We start from the raw sequence: 22,028 nt of genomic DNA, 5'->3' as shown, positions 1-22,028 counted from the left end.
GCGTGCCTTTCTCAATCTAAAATTCCGCGTTAAGACACTTTCGAACCCGCTCAAAATCAGACACAAAACAGGTTGAGAAACAAGACCTTCATTCGATTGGCAGGTAATTAGTAATAAGAATGAATATCATAAACGTAGGTTATAAGCTAAAGGTGGTTAAAATCAGCTCAAAGCTAACTTAATGACATTTCCCATTAGTTTTAAATCGTCTGTTGCCGTCCGAACGATTTTGGGGAAAATGTCCCCTGCTGCTGCTTTGATCATGCTACCCATTCCAGCCAGTTTTGACGAAGCTGACGGCTCACTGTCCTCTCCATCATATTCATATTGTGCATAGGCGTCGGTTATCACTTCATCACTTTCATATTGAGGGTCAAAGAGCCCAGTGTCTTTTTCCATGAACTCACTTCGCCGGTTCTTTGCCAGCACATAATGGGGTAACTGGTTCCTGTAATATGAGTTCAGTAATACACTCTCTAACCGAGGTCCAATTGTGGAACTAGGGGGGCGTCCAGGGTTGGAGCTTTTCAGCAGTTGGCCAGAAGGATACATGATAACCTCCATTTTTGATGGGCCATTTTGATCTGGGCGGATGTAAGGATCTTCCGAGTCGGACCCTCTGTCTAACAGATTTTTCCTGTGAACTTGTGGAGGAGCCAGTTCTGCCATGATATTGACTCCTGATTTCGTTGGTCCAACAGCATTGGTAGGAAGAGCATCAAATTCTCCTCTTCTCACTGAAGCAGATTTGGACAGGGAATTCATGTAAGAGGTGCCAAATCGAGGCTGGTCTTGCTCATAGTCGTAATCTTGGGCCGTCCGTTCCTGGACTTGGGGCTCGACCGGGAACCTGACGTTTTTCTTTTGGTTGTCAAAAGCAAAACCCTTATTCAAGGCTGGCTCTGGCGTTGGGGACCAATGGCTGTATATAGGGGGTCCATTCCCTGCCAATGGGGTCGGTGATCCCCGATGTAAAGACATTGGAGTGCTTCCATGAAATCCACCCTGGAAATTTGGTCTTGGTGATGTTAGACTGTGGGCGGAACCACTTGGGCTAAATGAGTGCCTTAATGGGCTAGGAGTGGTTGTGACACGAGGTTTTCTAGAGGGAGAAACCCTAAGGTTGTCTGGATGATCCACCGGCATCGATGTTCCAACTACAATCCCTGCACTGTCTCCGATGTGGCGAATGTTAATGTTTTCATCGCCAATCACTTGCAAGGAGGCCCCTGCACTATTTTCGACAGATTCTGTGGATTCTTGGGGCCCAATAGAAGCAGAAACAGGAATGTTAAAGATGTCCGGGTAAGCCTGAACTTCTCCGTGGTCGTGGTTCGTTTGTTCTCTGGTTTTCATCATTCCGTGGTCGGCCGGATCAGATGGGGTGAAGCCGTCACGATGTATGGCGGTAGTTTCTTGTAAATTCTCACGATTCTGCTGATTTAAGGCTTGAATTTCGTCCGCATTACTTGGAACTGTGTGCCAATCCACGTTACTTGCTAAATGGGTCTTTACTCCATCACTAGCGATAAATATGTCGCTTCGTGTGGTTTGCAATCCTGATCCTTCTAATTTACGCTTTGGCCTGGTAGACGTTAAGCCTTGTTCAGAGAGATTGTTCCTTAATTGGTCCACTTTTTGCACCTCTTTGACCACGTCCAGGAGCACCTCCTTCACTTTCTCTCTAGACATGTCGTCGTCTTGTTGGGATTGAAGCTTGGAGACAGTCTTGGTTAGTTTGTCAATCTCGCCTTGCATGTATTGAATCACGGCCATGGGTTGTTCTAGAGTTGGTTTCACCTTTTCCGTGGCCTCCATGATGGTATTGTTTAAGCCCCTGACTGTGGCTGTTAGACTCCGGAGAGTCTTAGTCAGTTGCTTCAGAGTTTGTTCCGTATTATTTCCTATGATGATGTTATTTCCGGATACATTATCGTAAGACGATATTCTCATTTTCATAACCTCTTCGCTGCTTTCGTCCTCGTCATCTGACTTGACCGTCGAGGTGGTTGCTTCTGGAACATAAACCACGGATGGCCTGGTTGGATGTCCTTTGGTTGTTGAGGTGGAAGTGATTTTATCGCGCAAAAATTTTTCAAACAGTTCAAATAAGGCTGATTCTTCTCGTTCCAAGATAGGTGCGCTCGTGGTGGTACTTGGAGATAGCAACGTTGTTGAAGTGGGTGGGGTTGATTGGCTGGTTGAAGAGAGGACAGTTGTTGCCTTAGAAACCTCCAAAAATGGTATTGGATCTTTCTCTTCCAAAGGCCGAATTATCCATTCATCCACTTCTTCATTTTCGTCTTCTTGCTCTTCAGTGCTCTCGCTCTCATTTGATCTCGATTCTTGAGCACTCAAATCGGTTTTGCCATTATTGTTATGATATGGTGCGTCTTCGTTCAGTAGTTCTCCGGATTGTGATTGAGATCTGTTCAGAGATTCCACTTCCAATTTTAGGTCCTCTATCTCACTCTGGGATAAATCACCGCTGTTTATTTTTCTCTTGAAAAGCTTGCTGGCAAACTTCAAGGTATTCGATTTTTCAGGTTGCCTTTGGAGAGCTGCAATATCAAAACTGTGTTCCTGCTTTTCCGCCGGAGGATGAGTTGGAATCGATATCTTTATCTTTTGCCCTTGATCATTATTTGTAAGAGTATTGATCAATTGGGAAAGGATATCTGTATTCAAATGAGACTTTGGATCAGTTTCATCAATTGACGAGAGATACTTCTGCAATTGTTGCAATCTAACTTCGGATTGGGGACCGGTCTCGGAGCTGTGCCCCTGATGGCGAGAATGTGAAGGTTGATATTGTGGCAAAGAAGACATATGTTTTGCTGGTCCAGGAACATAAACCGGTTGAGGGGAAGTATAAAAGTCCATCTTCAGTGGACTAGCCGTTGGAACAATCTCAGGAAAATGGTTAACTTTCAATGGAATATCTTGTGGAATGTATTCATTCGGATTGTACGACCTCTTGGGCAAATAATATTGCTCTTGATACGAAACAAAATGGTGGGAATATGGCGAAGGAGAGTGCTGAACTTCAGGCAACGACTTCACCATACTCTTCTGGGTAGTGGGCGAGTAAAATGGGGGTTTACTCGGTGAGTATCCCATAGACGGAGTTGGTGAGTATCCAATTGATGGAGAAGGAGAGTATCTAGCCGATGGAGAGGGTGAATACCCATAAGATGGAGAGGGTGAGTATTGAGGAAATGGTGTACTGTTATGTCTTGGTCTGGGCGGGGTCGGTGTATACAGCTTCAAATGACTCAAATCTAGTCCTTTCACATAGGATGGGTCCCGCGATGGACCCGGCGTGGCCGAGTACGCTACTCGAATGGGAGCTGGTGTGGTGCTTGAGTGATAGTGAGCACGATTTGGTGAAGGAGAGTATCCATAAGGCGTGGGACTACCCGAGTAATATCCTCTTGGTGGTCCTGTGGTTGTATGTGGGTAAGATGGAGTTATCGTGGATGGGCCATATCCGGGCATTGGTGTTGAATGGTATGAAGGTTTAGGGGTGGATTGATACGACGGTTTTGGAGTTGAATAATGAGACGATCCATAGCCAGGTTGAGGAGTTGGTGTTAAGCTTTTAACATGATTTTCATGCGATGTCCCCTTTGGAGTGGAATGCTGAATATGGACCTTAGGCCCCTCCTGATGATGCTGAGGTTGTGGCGAAGACCAATGCAGGTACGGATAGACAGACGTTGTGGGGGTCGGAGGTCGCGGTGTTATATTGTGGGAGAATATGGGCTGATATATTTCATTGAATGGAGAAGTCAATGGCATGTATTTGAAGGCTGAAAGGAGAGATTTGGGATGTTTGTAACTCGGTTTGGGAGTGGTATAATAAGGATCGGGTTCGGATGATTTGAAACCATCATGATCAGGTGGAGTAACATCTTGACTGTAGACGTAATTTGGATTTTCCTCATGTTTTGGCCGCAAGTTAGCTTGATAATGTGGTATGTCTTCATCGTCGGGGTCGGCAGAGTAATAGCCGGGGTTTTCGGTGGTATGTTCTGGATCAACTCCATAGGAAGGTTTGATTGAGTGACCTTCATCATAAGGTGAAATTTCATGAGTTTCAAATGAAGGCTCAGGATTTGAGTGATAGTGGGAATCCGGATCCTCATGGCTTTCGTAATGGTCAAAGCTTGGTTTAGGTCTGTGGTGAGATGAATCAGGTGAGGAGTGATAGTGACCCTCTGAGCCGTCATAAGAGGGCTTGGGACTCGAATAGTATTGTGGTTTATCATCGTAAGTAGGTTTTTGAGAGGAATGGTAGTGAGGCTCTTCACCATATCCAGGTGCTGAAGCTTCGTGAGAAGGTTTCGAACTCTCGTAATTAGGCATAAGAGTGGAATGATAGTGAGGTTTTGGACCTTCATAACTAGGTTTTGGGGTGGAATGGTATTGTGGTTTGGGATTTTCATAATTTGGGTTTGGGGTGGAATGATATTGAGGTTTTGGGCTTTCATAACTTGGTTTTGGGGTGGAATGATATTGAGGCTTGGGACTTTCATAGCTTGGTTTTGGCGTGGAATGGTACTGAGGCTTGGGACTTTCATAGCTTGGTTTTGGCGTGGAATGGTACTGAGGCTTGGGACTTTCATAGCTTGGTTTTGGCGTGGAATGGTACTGAGGCTTGGGACTTTCATAGCTTGGTTTTGGCGTGGAATGGTATTGTGGTTTTTCTTTGCCATGAATTTCTGACGAATGGTAGTTTGGCCTGGAGCTCACGTAGTTATATTCCGGAGTTTCGTCATGGTAGGATTCCGGATGCTCGTAATTAGTCTGAGGAGTCGTAGGATAATATGGCTTTGAACTCTCATATGACGGCTTAGGAGATGAATGATAAATAGGTTTGGAATCTTCATAATCTGGCTTGGAACTCGATTCATAGTAGGGCTTCAGGCTGGACTTTGGCTCCTCGGGATACTCCGGATATCCATAAGGGCTCTCGTGGTCGGGTTCTAAATAGTTCTCATATGGGCTGTTGGGTTCATAAGCGGGAGATGGCTTAGCAGATGGATTATCATAAATTGGCTTGGGTGTGGAATGGCCATAACCAGTTGGTCTGGGCGTGGAAAAATAAGCCACCGTGTTCCTCACTCCTTGATGAATTGGCGATCGTGTTGGGTAGTAACCTCCGGGAGCGGTGGTTGTACTTAAATGTGGAACAATGGTTTTAACTTGGTGCGGGGATTTAGTAGTGTGAACAGAATGGAACACTTGCAGGCTCTTGTAATGTGGATGACCCGGAGGGTAATGTGGGGCATCCTTGTGAGCAAAATCAGTTCCAAAATGAATCACATTGCTATATGGTGATGAATAACCTTCATCCTCAAGACCTTTGACGACAGGTCTTGGTTTCTCGGCCTCACTCTCAAGCTCATGTTTCGGAGGGCGGTCTTTGTTTCCTTTATCGCCATAAAACAAAGGAAGATCCGGCGAGATTGGAGGTGGCTTTTTGTACCACAGATCCTCATGATGAGGATCAGAGGGATGCGAATATCCACTCATTGGCTCACTTTCTTTGTGGTAATCCCGTTTTGGCTTGGACGTGCTCTTGGGGACATGATAGTCATGCTCTAATGAGTTATATCCAGATTGGGGCTCTCCAGAAGCAGGAGCTCCTTGAAAGTAAGATGGAGCATAAGTGCTATGGGAGGGAGAAAACGGTGATGGGGTTGGAGACTGTGGAGGCTTTTTGTCCTTGGGCTTGGGCTCACCCAGAGATGATACGGTCACATTCAATACCTTTTTGGCCTCATTCCAAGGAACAACCTCGTACTCAGGCGTCAACTGGTCCAACGGGATCAATTCATAACCCTCTGGAATATCAGTGGGTTTTATATTAGGCAAAGAGAGCACGACAGTGTCTTCATTCTTCAAATGTGGAGGAAAATCCTTTTTCTTCGGCGATGCCGTTGTATGAAGAGTGATGTGTTGTGGCAGATAACTTTTCTCTTTCTCATCGTGTTGATGCTGATAATGGTGGTTCTCAATTTCATTCGCACGTGCTTGGTCTAACTTGGTCTTGGGATGAACAATTGTGATGCTTTGAAACGATTTCGCTCCGGGTCCACCAAGAGGTGATGGATGCGCCGTGGCAGATGAGTGATGAACGCTGAAGGATTTTGGGGTTTGCAGGATCTGACTGGTGGCATAATCCCTTGGGACCCTAGGCGATGAATTGGCATGGCTTGGCGATGGAGCACGAGTTGGGTCGTGATTATCGTACGGTGAGACCTCTTGGTGAAGCGACGAGAGTGTTACACTGGGTTCCGGGGTCACAATGGAGAGAAATGGCTTGGGTGTCGTCATAGGTGGAATCATGTTCACCTTTGATGGATAGTTCAGGAAAGTTTTGGTGGTTTTCTTCTTAATTGGAGGCTTTGTTTTCTTCTTGGAAACAGTCTCGCTTTCAGTGGAAGTCGTAGGTTTTCGGGTTGGCGACGGTGTGACAATAATTGGTTGAGGTCGATGAGTCGGCACTTCTCGGGGACGAGGACTCTTTGGAGGGGTCTCCTTTGGACCTTCTGGCCGATGATGATCATCTAGGCTTGCCAATCCGGATCCTGCGTAAGGGCTTGAATATGGCGAGCCTGACACATCTCTCGTCACTCCAAGCTCGGCAAAAACCTTCGAGTACGGTGATTCCGGTTCTTCAACTGGATTTGGCGTGGGTCGTGGACCGGGACCAAGGCCGGCAAAAGGATCTTTATAAGCACTAGGATCTGTTGGTTCTTTTGGAATCCCAAATCCCTCAGGCAATGCAGCAAAAGGAGACGGCCCATTTTTGGAATCTATCGAGAATAGTTGCTCTCGTCCTATTTTGGCTTCAGGATCCGATTCTGTAGTAGGGTTGATCTTCGCCTCATGGTTTTCGTTGGCGTTATCAGACGCATATTCGCTATGGCTTTTGGGCCTCCTTGGCCTGACGGTCAATCCTCGGTATGTGGTTGAACTTTGAACGGGTGTCGTCTTTGTTTGCTCTGTATTAGTTTTTTCATCAATTGGGATGGCCTTTCTGGGCCTATTCCGTGGAGCTTGAGTGGTGTAGTCGTAATCCGGTAAAGGCGTCACCTTGATACTTTGTTCCAATTTTTGTCTGGGTGGAAAGTTTGGAAAACTATGCTTAGAATTGCTACTTCCCTCTGTAGTCATATCGGGTATTTCCTCAATTTTGGGTGCTTGAGTGGCAAGAATGTCTTGTATTGTGGTTTGATGAATGCCACTGTCCAAGTTTTTAGATTTCATGAACTTGGATTTCAAGTCTTGCCAAGCTTTGAAATCATGGGACGAAGTGAGAATCTCCTTGAATTTGTTTTCCATCTTCGGGAACCGTTTCGAACTCGTGGTAGGAGCCGTGTCCAAATCCATGGGAGGTAGATCCCTCGAGGACACACCCTCTTGATGACTGGACTCAGGGGTGCGTTTCATGGCTGGTGTAGGTCGAGTAGTTTTTCTTGACTTGTTTGGATTTACCGTATGGTCAAAATTATCTGGATTCCAATTGGCATCATGCTCAGGAACCGGTGTGGTCCTAGTGGTAGGAATATTGCGGGGTCGTTTTCGACGGGGAGGCCTTACTTTGCCTCTATTGGGCACCGGTGTAGGGAGAAGGGGTGGGTCTTTGATTTCTGGAGTGGCTTCCAATGGCGGCTTCCCGTGGTAAGTGACCTCAACGACCGGAGCTCCTTCCACAGAGACAACCCGGTCCATTCGCATGGACGGGAACACGTAGAGATCTCCTTCAGATTCACTTTCCGGACGGAAGTTCCGTCTGAACATGGACGGATCAATTAGAGCATGGAGACATGGCACTAGGAATAGAAAAATGACGACCAAAGACTCTCGTTGCGACATTGTTGAAAATGTCTCCCGATTTGTTGAAAAGAGCATTTTTCTTCTTTCTCACAGGAATTATCACAGATTGTCGAATTTCGTAAATGTTTACTACATGGATGTACGTGTATGTGCGTGCCACTTCTTTTTCTTCTTTCTGGCTGCTTGCTCGGTAATAATCGTTCTTTCACTTTTTTTCACGTCGTTAAAGCTGCTCCTGGCAGGGTAATTATTTGCACAAGTCAATCGAGTAGACGGAGACAATTAGAGTAACTGATCTTTCACACCCAAGGATTCAATCACCAAAATCACTCTTCGACGTCTTCTTCTCATCTTGGACAAAACCATTCTTTGACACTCACGGTTTCAGTCATCTGAAATGGTAAAACAAAAGTATCCCACAATTATCTTATGAAAACATCTCCCAGATTAACATACAAAAGGCGAGATTATCACACCTCGTACAAATGCACATATACCATTTCCTTTTTATTTGCGATACGAATCCTCTACTAATGGAAAACAAGGGTGTGGTGGACGGTTGTATTTCCTTCCCGTTGAAACGTAGGAAATCTCAAGATGCTCGGAAATGGAGGTTGGCCAAGCCAGCATTTGGCACCTGTTGACAAGCCAATAGAGTCGCCTTGACTTTGGTTGATTCTCGTGAAAAAATGACAGCAGATGCCAAATGACAGAGCGGACCACGATTCATTAATAATGCATTCAGATGAAAGTTGGAACGGATCCCGAGCAAAATACAAATATAGAGGAAAGTTAGGCCACTTCTATCAATTACTTACCAATTATATTCTCATTGCTCAAATTTCAGCAAAGCTAAAGTGAAAGCTATCCGGCTGTTTTTTTTTATTTACCGGTACACATAAGAATGAATAAAAAGTCCTTACCTTACCTTAGATTGGCTATTTAGGTGTAAGGTGCGGATCTAATTTACTTTGAAACTCTGGATTTCTTTCGAGCACTTTTTTCTGATCTCCAACCGCAGCACTTCACGTCTCAAATGATTCTCTCAATTGTTTGAGGGGCTTCTGTGCCACCTGTTGGTCATGAAACTGACGCGAAGACTGACGCATATTTTCAAGTAGGGCCTCTTGTGCACAGATCCTCTTAGCAATCCAGACGCTCCTCCTGAGATGCGTACGCAGAAAATGTCTCCTCCTCCAGTTCAACGGACGGCGAAGACACGTTTGACGTTGCTACCTTTGGATCCAAATCTGTGAACGAACAGCGTTGTGGGAAAGTCGCCGAATAAACGGATCGCTTCAAATCGGGTTGAACGCGTGTGAGACCGAGTGAATGTCTGCAATCATCTCTGACCGTCTTTTTGATAGGACTTAGCTATCTTGTGTGGTTGACGCACAAGGAAGACCATCAAGACTGGCCTTATTAGGTCATTATCATCCTCTACCATTTCTTTGAGGAAGATCGCTTGGCATGGAGTGATTGGTTTCTCTTTGGTTGGACTTGTGACTTGACAAAGAAAATCTGGGAATCGGAGAAAATTGACCTAGTTTGAGTTATTTCATTTGCTTCGATAAGTTTAAATTGGCTCTCACAATTCTAGAAGCCTGGGTGAGGATAAAGATGCCATCCCTGTGGACGAGATGACGTATGTATAGTTGCAATTTACGCAATTAGCCTGGAAGTGCGTTTTTCTTCATTTGTTGTCATTTTAGACGATCACTTCCTCTTTGTCCAAGAATGAATGTGGAGATTCTACAATGCACATCAATCGGTCATAATTGTATTGCAAGTTCAAGTTTGACCAAAGTCACGTCACCGGAACCAAAAGGTTAGACCAGTGCAGTCAATATCCAAAATAAAAATTCTGCAACCAGAAGTGCTCTTGCCGATAATGAGAAACATTCCTGGTTTTTTTTTTAGTTTTTTTTGTGTTCAAAAGGGTTATCGTTGCAAAATTACCTCTGACTACTTGATAAATTGTTGATTTGCGAGGTATTAGTTACCGTTAAACAAATCGTTGTGCGATCGAAATTAACCAATATTCACATTTCAGTCAATGCTTTTACGAATTACTTTAGTTTAAATTCACAAGGCAAATTAATTGGTGCATTCATGAATCTTGAACAAAGTACACTTGCAAGCTTTGTGGAATTAAAATGCATCTATTAGACTGATAATATGCTTATGAGATGCCCTTTACAATCATACAAGTTGTTTGGTGTAGTGCACAACCCAAAATTGTTCTTTTTCACAGCACATTTATTGTGCATTGATGTGTAAAATTCTACAATGAGTGTAACCTTCTATTGACCAAATTTCGACCCTCAATGCATGGACCCTCTAAGCCACTAAAAAAGTTAAGCAAAATATAAATTTTTGGCTACTAGTTTCGCTTAAAGAGCAACGTTTCAACATATTTGACAGAATACCGCAAAATTATGTCTTATTGTGATAACGTTTCCGTAATGCCTATCAAGGGTTGAATTATCATGCCTTTTAAAATTCAATTACAACCAGAGGCAACAAAATGAACATAACATACACCCGATTCACATTTCTCCGAATGACATTTGGTGTACATATAGATTATTCCGTCCAACTAATTGAGATGTCCACATCCTGGTGCATTCAAACAATGGAACAGGATACATTGTTAGCCCCGCACGATTTGACATTTAACCACTAGTACTACTAGCAAATTGTCTACATTCGCGCGAAATCTGAATCAAGTGACTCGTCACCAGAGCTTGTAATAGTGCAAAGAGGTGTACGTATGTGAGGTGGAGCTTCCTTCCACATCCTGATCTCGTTTCGTTATAAGACAGAAACCTTCGTCCTTAACGGTGTCAACTAAGGTAAAGGGATCGTGTTCAAAATACTCGTTGTACCCTCATTCAGGGATAGAAGCCGGGGGACAGATTTCACTTTTATATTGTCACCAATGTATCGGGATGAACTTCTCATCATTCCCACTCTCATTGATCGGTTGAAGGATTCGCACCTTTTCTTCTCCATCAAGAGCGTGAACAAGTGATGGATCATTGAGACCAAAAAGCTACAATATCCCAGAGCAAGAGGGGTCTTGAAATTCTGCCATTCTGTCCAGACAACCTAGTGAACCGACATTTTTCAATCAGAGGTTTGGACAATCTGGGCGGAGCTTTGAGACATGGGCATGAAAAGGCACCAGACGCGATAATCTGGCAGTCCATTATTAATGTCAAGTACTGCCATTTCCATTTGCTGGCCACTCAGGAAGGGTCGATGCATCGATGCCTACTTTCTCCAAATTTGATACCCATGGAGATGCCGATCCATCATTAATCCTGAAGCTTTTGCCGGCCCATCAACCTTCTATTGAAAAAGACTTATAGATTTCTCTTTAAGAAATGATGTTCTTCTCTCGTTGAATACTCATTTCAACACGAGTGTGGGGCAATTGATGAAAGTTGACCACCAAAGCTAAAGGGTACGATGAGGTCTAGCATCTGTAGTGTATTCCTCTTGCCCAACTTTCAGAAGGGAAGTCCAGTTATTCGTAGATAACACGGCCAATACAGCGTGTCAGGTCCTACGGGGCAAATGCTGAACGTACCGTTAGGTCTTATATTGTACAGTACATAACTGCTCCGTTTATCAAGAGCCTTCCTTTACATACAAAGAAAGAAGAAAACTACTCGTACTTGACCTACGGTGTTTCCCATCTCGTCTCGCCGGTTCTTGTTTGAACTTTCCCCCCAGGTTTTCACTTGGGAAAAGAGGTATCTGAGGCATTGACGAGGGAAATCCGTGTCAAACTGAATACCAGATGAGTTGCATTTCGGACTCATCAGTCCTCCATCCATCCCGAGAGAAACTCCATAATTCATCTAGTCATTTTAATCCAATTCGTTGCCAGTAATTGTACCTTACGAGTTCAAATTTGCGCAGAGAATGTTTTTGGCTTGTTGGTCATGGTTAGGGGCCGGAAAAGTAGTTTAGATAGGTTAAATTAAGCTGTAATCTATTTGAGCCGTGTTTAAGTAAACTAACTTTCCTAGCGATTTTTAACCATTGAGTAACCTAAATCCGATGCCTTTGGGGAAAATTGTGAGATTTTGGTCCTTAGAAAATTACAATACAAAAGTATTTTTCTCCACATTAATCTAATGCCCTGAAGGAATTACAAAATATATTGATCCTTTGTTCCATGTTCATTATTTATTAGCGAGTTTCTTTTATATTGTAACCATCTCCTCTTGGGAGTGCCTTTGTTTGCTGGTTTTAATATGTAAGTGTGGGCATATTTTACCTTTGTTTATCAAATATGTCGTAGATTATCAGAATCCAAATGGTTCAGATTCTCTAACTATGATAGTACTGGTTCTACAAGCCATTTACCTTTTTGCCCTGGTACAATAGCTAATGATATCAGAACGCTTTAAATATGAAGCTTGACTCAAAGGCTATAGGTTATAGGTTGAAATTTCATTTCTTGTTAATCTAAAGGCAGGATAATATTTCTCAACCTAATGAATGAGCAATAAGTTCAAAGCAAACAATATTAGCTCAATTTTTGCCTTTTTAAACCTCGAAAATAGTCAAAGAACCAAACGTATTAGAACAATTTTTTCTACCAATTCTAACCGAGTTTAACGAAGTCTTGACACTTTGATTTAAAAGCCAATCTTAAAAGCTACACCACTCTGACGAACATCACAACATATTTTTCCGACCTTTGGTCATGGCATTTCCCGCACATCTTGATCTATCTGAGGAGAGCAAGAGAAATCGGAATCCCGAACTAGATCCCCGTCAAATTGTGATATGAGTGAGTCTATTCGTGCGTTCACTACGTGAAAATCTCATGACGGTTTTCACCCCGGTGAAGCGAAACAAAAAGATCACTTAATTCTACGGGACTTCTCTCAATGGCAACCAGTTGGGTCTCAAGACATTTAAATTATGGTTTGAAGCTGAAAAACGAGGCTTGATAATCAACATGTGTGTCAAGATGGCCCTAAACTTTAGGGCTTGATGACACACATAATGAAGTGGATAGCGTCCTCGAACGAAATTAGTTTTCGTTCTTGAGGACATCTTGAAAAAACATGACTTTTGAGGTTTCATGAGTCAGCCAGCCAAACGGCACCATTTGTCTTTTGCCTCTGTAAACTTTCTGTATAGGCGTTCCGTTTAAGAACGAATCGCAAAAGGATTCGAAGACTCTCGTGAAGTGGAAAAATTGGGATGACTTTTACCCAAGTACAAATGTCCTGACCACGATTCAACAGTGTGACCACATGCTGCGGTCGAAGGCAAGATGCAAGACCAAGTTCACAGTTGACGCCGAGAGATCGTGGTTCAAGCAGAGATGAAGAGCTGTTTTGTCTCCAATTGTCCAGGTTCATTAAGTGATTAGTTGGGATAACACTGGAATTGGACGTCATTCCAAGGTCAACGAACAGATGGGAGCAAAGAAGAAACTAACCGAGATTCGTCGTCTTATGCCGATCACTTTTCGTGACATCATCTCACTCCACGTAACTTCAATATATGTAAACATCATCTCTGTTGAACTTTCGACATATGTCAACGTTGAATAATGTTGCTGTGGTTTTCTCAAGGTAAATGAGTTGGGAAATAAGTTTCTCTGCAATTAATCATGCAACTAATTGGCGACGTAAACTTGGGATGTACCCATTGTCCATTGTCTTAAAAGTCATTAAAATCCATAAATATTGGGCAACGGCCTCACATTGGGCGCTTACAAACACCACATGAACATTTCTCTCCAAAAGATAGAACCATCCAACTAACCTAGAAATAGAACAAGAATATCGTGTTATTTACCCAAGCCCTCTCGGCTTACACATTCTATGATCCTATCTTCTATTGTTGCTCCTTCATATCGTGGCTGCAAGACTCAGCTCGAACTATTGCATTGGGCAATCGCGTGCCGAACGACTCGCCCAGAGCCTGAATCTAAACTCAGCCTCTTTTCTCCTAGCCTCCTTCGCCACATGCTACATACTACATCCCAAGATCCAAGAAAGGCTCCCACTTTTGTGACCTTTCCTTGCGCTCATTCCAAGTTGGACCCAGCGTGTTTCTTCCTTCTCCTCTCCTCTCCGTTCCAACTTCTATTCCATTCAGTGATCCCAGATCTCGTCGTGGGGAACCTCCCTGGAACGGTCGGTAGTAGTAGTAGCACTAATAGTAGAACATACTCCTGCAGAAGGCGACCTCCGAGGAGTGCTGACATTAATGCTCTGGCCTGGCGGAGCATCATTCCATCCTCCGCGCCCTCAAAGTCATTTTGAGGCCGTTTCTGGCTCCTTTTGCCACAACAAGAGTAAGAGAGAAAGGCTGCGAAGGAGCGGATTGTGTTTCTTGGGGAGCCCTTCCCTCTTCTAGGCTTCAGTTTGAGCCTTCCCCCCCCCCAAAAAAAANAGTGCTTCGACTAACTTGAAGGGCATTATTAGCCAATAACAGAGGCATATCGATTTCCTGCTGGAGCAGCACATCTTGCTCATTTAGCACCATATTCGTTGTCATCCTCGTTCCCTCTTCTAGGCTTCAGTTTGCTACTTCCCCCCCCCCCAAAAAAAAATAAATCGAACATGGTTTGGGACGGAACTCGGAAGTGATATTTGAGCCTTGAAAGAGAGTGACTTACAGCTAAAAATGCAACTATCCACAGTGTTAATATTTGGTTCCCTTGTCTTAGTCGGTTATGGTGAGTACAATGCGTCGGGATTGTTAGTGTACCTTTCCTTTCAAGTCCAGAAACAAAATTAAGGTCAAGTCTGACAAAACACCTGTGTCTTAGGATTCTACTCGAATGACTTTGGAAGAGAAAGAATCTGGCTCGAAGTAAAGTGTGTGTAACAGATTTATCATTGAGCAAGGTAGAGGGGAGTCTGTCAATGGTCATTCATTTGGACTGAACGTTATGATGGATGGTTCTTTTCTGAAGCCGAATGGAGATGTCACAGAGGAGAGCACAGCATCTCGGATTCTTCTCAGTATGAACTGACCAACCACTTATCATTGCCATCCATGTTCTTTCAGTTGAGGCCAATCCACATGCCAAGCGGCTCTATGACGATCTATTGGCCAACTATAATCGCTTAATCTTGCCTGTTGCGAATAACTCGGAAAAGCTAACCGTGAAACTGGGACTCAAACTGTCCCAATTGATCGACGTGGTGAGAGCTTTTTTAACACCCTCATAAGAACTTGGAACTGTTTGTCTGCAACTGATTTACCAACAGACAAAGACAATTCTCATGTTCATCAGCCTTGCCTTTGGTCATGCGAATGATTTCTTGGCACGCTGAAAGGCCAAACAACTACATACAAGCAATGACATTAATATGCTACTTTATGTCTGAGTCTGCGCCATGATTTTTTCGTGGAAAGAAACCCTTTTATGTATACTTACTCCTATGATGCTCATTGAGCTCATCTTACAATGAGGTTGCATTTAATCTTTTCGTTACTTCATTCCAGGACCTGAAGAACCAGATCATGACAACCAATGTCTGGATTGAGCAAGTAAGACGCTTAGACAGATCGACTATTTCCGTCGATCCGCGTACCCTACAATATATTAGAAATCGTGTGATTAAATGCACAAACGTAGTGCAATTGTAGGCAATTGCAATACAAGAGGAGCTAAATAAGCCAAAGGCCTGGATCTATTCCGAGCTAGAACGGTCAATTATTTCAATGCTATCACGCGCTTCTAGCTTCTAGCTTCTAATTCTCAGGATGCTCGAAGCTACTTTTTTGGTTTGTGCAATTCAAGATGTATTTCAACATGTGTCTTGGTTGATTTCAATTCCAGAAATGGTTTGATTACAAATTGAAATGGAAGCCTGAAGATTACGGCGGAGTGGACACTTTGTACGTTCCTTCTCAACATATTTGGCTACCAGATATTGTCTTGTTCAACAAGTAAGTGAATGGTTTGAAGATTACTCTAATAATTAAGTCGAACTATTTTCCTGGCCAACAGGAAGCGTTGGTTAGTTGTGTGTTTCTAATCAACATGATGGTCAAATATTTTTTAAAAAATGTGGTCAATCATCCGGGACAGAAAGGAAGTGCAAGTTCACTTGAAACAATATCCTTATGGGATCAATAGCAATGAAACCATTTTCTCGCATGAGACATTGGTATACTTACCTTGAATCATGAGAGAATGCCTTCAAATCGTGTGAACAAGCCATTGATATCATTACGATCAAGTTATCCGCACTCAGATGTAGGTAGTTAGGGATTTGCGCTTTTGCCTGAGTGTCCAAATTGACCCCGTTTAAAATGCGATAGTCACGTCCAAGCTGTTCTCACTTGACTTACAATTTATGGTTGTGCTGGTCGAAAATTTTCAAATGGTCAGAAAGTTGGATTGACCCTGAAATGGTCCGTATGAGCCATAATAGCAATTATCTGGTGACAAATTCCTTGAAGTGCTCAAGATGTCGCAATTCAGTCCGAATTAATGCCCTCATGTCATCATGCTTATCTGAAGAAGAAAGACGAAGTTCTCATCCCATTTTCTACGGTCAGCTTTTGAATAGGAACCGCTTGCATTCTTTTTAGCGCTGACGGAAAGTATGAGGTGACTTTGATGACCAAAGCCAGATTAAAATACACGGGCGAGTTGATTTGGAAGCCGCCAGCCATTTACAAGTCCTCGTGCAAAATCAACGTGGAATGGTTTCCTTTTGATGAGCAAACGTGTGATATGAAATTCGGCAGCTGGACCTACGATGCCTTTCAGGTAAACAAAAAAAAACAGCCTCTTCAAAGCCATCTTAAAACGAAATAACATCATTCAAGGCTTTACCTTCACTTCCAGCTGGATCTCAAACATATGGATCAGTTGAGAGGTTCCAACATCGTCAAGATGGGCATCGATCTCACCGAGTTCTACGTCTCCGTGGAATGGGACATTTTGGCTGTTCCAGCCACTCGAAATGAGGAATACTACACCCCTCAAAGATATCAAGAAGAGCTCAATCCTGCTTTGGATGAAAACGGGAATGCGTTGGAATCAGATGCTGAGGATGATCTAATGGAGGGCGAGAGCAAGTCCAAACTTCTCACTGGTAAGTGGGAGATAAAGTCCCGTTAGACCAGGAACCACCGTTATTGGTTTTGTTCCTCTGAGATTTGGATATGCATATTACATATGGAGCTTTTAGCTAAGCTATGATGCATACACGTACCTGGCAGAGGCACTACTCCATGATTGGATTGATCTTGACCGAGAGGAGGAAAGTTCGCTTTAGGAGAAAAATGACCATATGGTGTGAGTGTTTTTCCCAAACACGACATTGAAATGCAGAAGCTTGGCTTGAACATCCATCTTGTTGGCATCGTCTTTGAAAGGATGGTTACCTGATTGATCGGTCGGATCCCATATGTATCCGAGCTATTGATTGGATTTGCAGTCTCCTTATGATATTAATTTGTACATGTAATTGGATTGTTGTGTTAGATTTGAAAGAGTAGCTTCAGGACCAGAATACAATGAATGATGGGCCATATGTTGATACTTCACTTACTATTCTTACTTGCATACTAATTTCTTCCAGGAGGGGTCTGACTCTGCTGAAAGCGAGTGTAAAGCTTGAGATCCGTAGGGAAAACTAGTGTATCATAAAGACGCACCCCTGTCAAATGCAATTTCTTCTGGTTTTATGGATTTTTGGATTCATAGCCTACCATATTGTATCCTTGAAACTTATCCCTGTTTCCCAAATTCCCGAGATTAGACGGCGGGATTTGGGTATTCTTTGGCCAACTGATACCTTCCTTGTTATTCTGGTTAAAGTGTCCGTTATGAGGTGTCCTCGATAGAATGACGATTGGTTTGGGGAGGTCTGGCCAGCGTGACCTTGATTACTCAATTTTCAGAAGGACGGGTGCTAGAAAAAGAGCTACTTATACGCCCCTTGGATCCGTTTGAGTCGTAAATGAATTACTAGTCATATTTTCCATTGGGCTCTCTTGTTTCAGATATCACTTTTTACATGACCTTGAGGCGGAAGACCTTGTTCTACACGGTCAATCTAATCATTCCATGTGTGGGGATCTCATTCTTGACAGTGTTGGTCTTCTATCTACCATCTGACTCCGGAGAAAAAGTAAATTCCAATTCAACTCGAGATGTTTCTTTCCATCTCCTAAAGCACACTTGTCTTTTAGGTTACGCTCTGTATTTCCATATTGCTTTCGCTCACTGTCTTTTTCTTGCTTCTGGCCGAGATTATTCCTCCGACGTCTCTGGCTGTCCCACTTTTGGGCAAATACCTTCTATTCACCATGATCCTAGTTACGTTATCCATCACGGTGACCGTGGGTGTGCTCAATGTTCACTTCCGGTAAGGGATCAGGATCATATTATTGACTTTCAAGGCAAGACCATGTATGCATGTGGTCAGAAGCTATCATGTCTCTTGATGTTATGGTTTACAGATCCCCTTCCACGCACCGCATGTCGCCTTGGGTGAGGAAAGTGTTTATACAAATAATGCCCAAGATCTTGCTTATGGAGCGGCCCAAATACATTCCCCGCTATTCGGCAGAACCGGACAACAAATTGAGTGTTTTGGAAGAGAGCTGTGGATCGACCACGTACGAACTTTGAACCCAACGTTGCTCCTGAGGACTTGATGAACATGTCGATGATAATGCGGTGACATTGGTCTTTCAGAAATACGCATCGTTCAACGGTCAGCCGACGACATTCCAACAAACCCAATGGCCATGCTGGCGGATTGGATTTGTGTAAATTTGAAGAGCATTCCGGTAGGCTGAAAATGTGCTCTTTTAATCTTTGTCGCATTTGTCCCCCAACATGGTTTTAGCAGGTTGCGACGATTTGAAGGATGATTGCGCCTCGCATTGCCATCATCACACATTGACCAGAAGCACGTTGAGTCGGGATGACATCCCCTCCAGTAATGGGATCCAACTCCAACAGCAATCGCCTTTCCATAGCTCCAATGTTACCACCCTCACCACTCACCATGTGCATCATCACCATCACCATCATCATCACCATCATCATTCGCATTATTCACCCACCTCACCTCCCGGAGGACACTCCCCCGTCAAGCACGACGACGACGACATGTCCTCTCAAAAATCATCGGAAATTTCCGATGCGGATGGGCGGAAACCTACGAGCCAAGTAGCGGCTGCTTTGAAAGGGGTGGAATTCATTGCTCAGCATATTAAGAAAGCGGATAAGGATCGCGAGGTAAGCTGGAATTGTGACGATCGGTCACCTCTAGGAAGTTCATTCAAAAGTTTCAATTGAGAACCAATCCAAAAGTCCAAGGTCCCCGATTGGGCTTGATAGTAGAACAAATTAGTAGACCTCAAACTCCAGTTACTTGGTGTCTCTTCTCTCCAACTTTATTGTAGCTAAAGAGCCTGGAAGTTGCCCAGAGACATTCTTTCCCGTTCTGTCTTCTGCATGACACACAAACAAAGTTCACTTGTCTTCAGGAGCCAGGTCCCTTTTTAGATCAATCCGCGTAGCTTTCCAAGTTCATTTCTTTCCCTATTATCATTGTAACGATTTACCGATGTGTTCTGCCATCCCAAGAATCTAGAGCTAGACAATTTCATCTCAATAGTGCCAAACCCTTATCAGGACTTCAATCTATGATTTTTTTCTCTCTCTTACACCTGAAAAAACCTTCTTCCTCCTATTCCTCCTCCTACACTCCTCCTCCTACACTCCTCTTCCGGATACGACCCCTCACCATCGTAGGTGATTGAGGACTGGAAATTTATCGCCATGGTTTTGGACCGCCTCTTCCTCTGGCTTTTCACCCTGGCCTGCGTGGCTGGGACGGGTGGGATCATCCTCAGGGCTCCATCCCTGTATGATATGAGAACGGCCATTGACACTGAGCAATCCACCATTTCAAAGTACATGCACTGATTTGCCATGTAGAGTTTGCTTGAAGAATCTTTGTGAAGATGGAATGTAACTGTAACTTGGAATGTTAACATCATTCAAGGAATACTAAACTGGACCGGAAGCAAAGACCCAACGCCGGCCCACAACCATGTGCTTACTTACCCACGTTTAGATTTGCATGACCTCCATAGACCTCATCCGAGGAGTGCCGTACAGAAGTAGATTGATAGAAATTGCATTGAAAGGAAGACAGTGATTATCACTATTGCATACCCAAAATCGTCGATCCAACTTACTTAGACACGGAAAGATGAACAAAAAAAGTCCCATTCCCACACTGCCAGTGACCCGTGCCAACCACGAGACTCTTTAGGATTCGTTTTGAGCCTCAATTTCGCTTCGTTTCCGGTATCATTTAGTCTTCCTTGTATCATGGAATGAATATCAGTGCTACCATGGACGCCAAAGTATATACATTACTCGTATTACTTCAATCACGCATAATATTCTTGCAGTCCAAGTTTTGCCCGGCTCTTCTTCAAATGCTCCTGCTTTTGCGTCTCTCTTTCTCGAAAACAATTGCCATGATTTCTAGTTGGTCAAGGTTAACGCCGAAGAGGGATAAAATTCAACCACTCGCTCACTCTTTTTCCATGAAACCCATGGGTTATCTGGATACTTGTTAATCTAGCTTTTATCCCTCTTACTCTTGGAAGATGCATGATTAACGTATTTTTCGAGACGAGTGTAAAGCAGCTTGAGGCCAAAGGACGGAGTAACAGATTTCGTGAGTTTCGCCTGCCCATCTGCTATCATTGCCTTGAACTTCACGTACTGATGGTTAACAGACAGAATAGAGTTCGCGTTTTCTGCTGCATTGAGAGAGCAACCACTCGTTCAGCCTTGTGCCAATTCTTGATGTAATTGCATTTGTCTTGCATATTCTTTCATATTCTTTGTCTGTACTCGGCCATTTTGACCTCATGAGATTGAACAGACCCATTCTGCCCCTCCCCAACCAAAAAGTGGAATGAAATTCTTGACTTGTCTTTGTAGTCAAATCACAGGTTTTGAATGTGTTTGTGTGTATGTGGACTCTTCAAAATTTTCATCTATTTTCTTCCCGATCCATTGGAACTTGAAAGGTTGCGCGTTTATTATCGTAACCAATAGCGTAACCAATCAATCATTGTGATCCTTCCGCCCCATACGTATCTACGTTTCGAATTTGATATTACAAAGAAACCCCGAAATATATCAAGATCATGGTAAAACATCGACACAGCTATGAACCGCATCAACAGACCTAGTGCTCTTGCAGTTGTCTCTATCCACTACATAGGTAGGTTAATGATTGTTTCGCCGGACCATTCTTTGCACATTGAGAACACGTGTTAACGGCTTTACGTTGAGTATTGCATGTTACCACGTTGCATTCAATTGTAGTTGTACAAAAAAGTCTTTGGAGAAAACGCTTTTGACGCCATGATTGCAGTGCTTTTTTAATGTTTTATCCAGTCTACTCTCCGTACTAAATATCTTTGTTACGTGCAGGTAATTGAAGATTGGAAATTCATTGCCATGGTGCTGGATCGCATCTTCCTGTACATCTTTACTTTCCTCTGCTTGGGAGGAACATCTTGGATCATCTTGAGAGCTCCATCCTTGTATGACATGAGGCCAGCTCTCGGATAACTCTTATCACATCCTGAAGGAGCTTCCGTCGGAAATTTCTCTCCCTTATCAATTTCCCCCAGGCTGAATTCAATTTAAAACAGTGTCCTCACGGTGCATGCTGAAGTGTAGACTGCAAAGCGGAGAATAAAAAAATCATTGTTTTTCAATTATATGACCGTCCTTTGGCGAGAACCACCCATCGATCTAAGTTATTTCCGTTACTCGTTAGGAGAACTAAATATCGCCATGGTCGTGGACGATCACTCGGACGACTTCATTTTGGTGAATGTGGTGGAAACGAGTTACGCCAGAAAATGGAGTTTGGCAGGGAGAGCTGATTATCAGATGTTCGTGAACAAGTCCAGGATACTCTTCTGTCAGGAAAACAAGAGAGTGGTGGTTGGTCGAGGCCTACTGAAATGGTATTGCAACAGTGGAAATGGTCAACGTGGGAAGGTGTCGCCTTCGGAAAATGAACGAGACACGTTTTACTTGGAAATATCGAGTGATGCAGCCCGTGGCCCAGGAATAATTGAGATATACTCAGTGGAGAAACGAGACATTCAAATGGGTG

The 22,028-nt window shown here is 43.5% G+C and overlaps 1 protein-coding gene across 7 annotated transcripts; it reads left to right on the top strand.

The window, feature by feature from the left end:
• The first annotated feature begins 37 nt into the window (after positions 1 to 37).
• Positions 38 to 21,621, top strand: LOC131879349 (acetylcholine receptor subunit beta-like 2). 7 transcript variants are annotated; one of them, XM_059225648.1, is made up of 13 exons: positions 38 to 103; positions 14,902 to 15,038; positions 15,343 to 15,387; positions 15,680 to 15,789; positions 16,438 to 16,618; positions 16,697 to 16,946; positions 17,860 to 17,987; positions 18,049 to 18,224; positions 18,319 to 18,477; positions 18,557 to 18,651; positions 18,711 to 19,105; positions 19,625 to 19,785; positions 21,332 to 21,472. In XM_059225648.1, exons 3-13 carry the CDS (start codon positions 15,361 to 15,363, stop codon positions 21,333 to 21,335), a joined length of 1,686 nt encoding a protein of 561 aa, XP_059081631.1. In that variant the 5' UTR covers positions 38 to 103; positions 14,902 to 15,038; positions 15,343 to 15,360; the 3' UTR covers positions 21,336 to 21,472. The 7 variants fall into 7 exon arrangements, with proteins under 7 accessions (XP_059081631.1, XP_059081629.1, XP_059081626.1 ...); XM_059225646.1 differs by lacking the exon at positions 38 to 103 and adding an exon at positions 9,565 to 9,676 and having other exon boundaries at positions 18,557 to 18,630; positions 18,714 to 19,105; XM_059225643.1 differs by lacking the exon at positions 38 to 103 and adding an exon at positions 9,565 to 9,676 and having other exon boundaries at positions 18,557 to 18,630.
• Positions 21,622 to 22,028: the final 407 nt, after the last annotated feature.

The sequence above is a fragment of the Tigriopus californicus genome, chromosome 4 (assembly GCF_007210705.1).
Source record: "Tigriopus californicus strain San Diego chromosome 4, Tcal_SD_v2.1, whole genome shotgun sequence".
In the NCBI taxonomy this organism is placed as follows: Eukaryota; Metazoa; Arthropoda; class Copepoda; order Harpacticoida; family Harpacticidae; genus Tigriopus; species Tigriopus californicus.
Note: the sequence above shows the minus strand (reverse complement) of the source record. Positions and strands in the feature narration are given on the sequence as shown.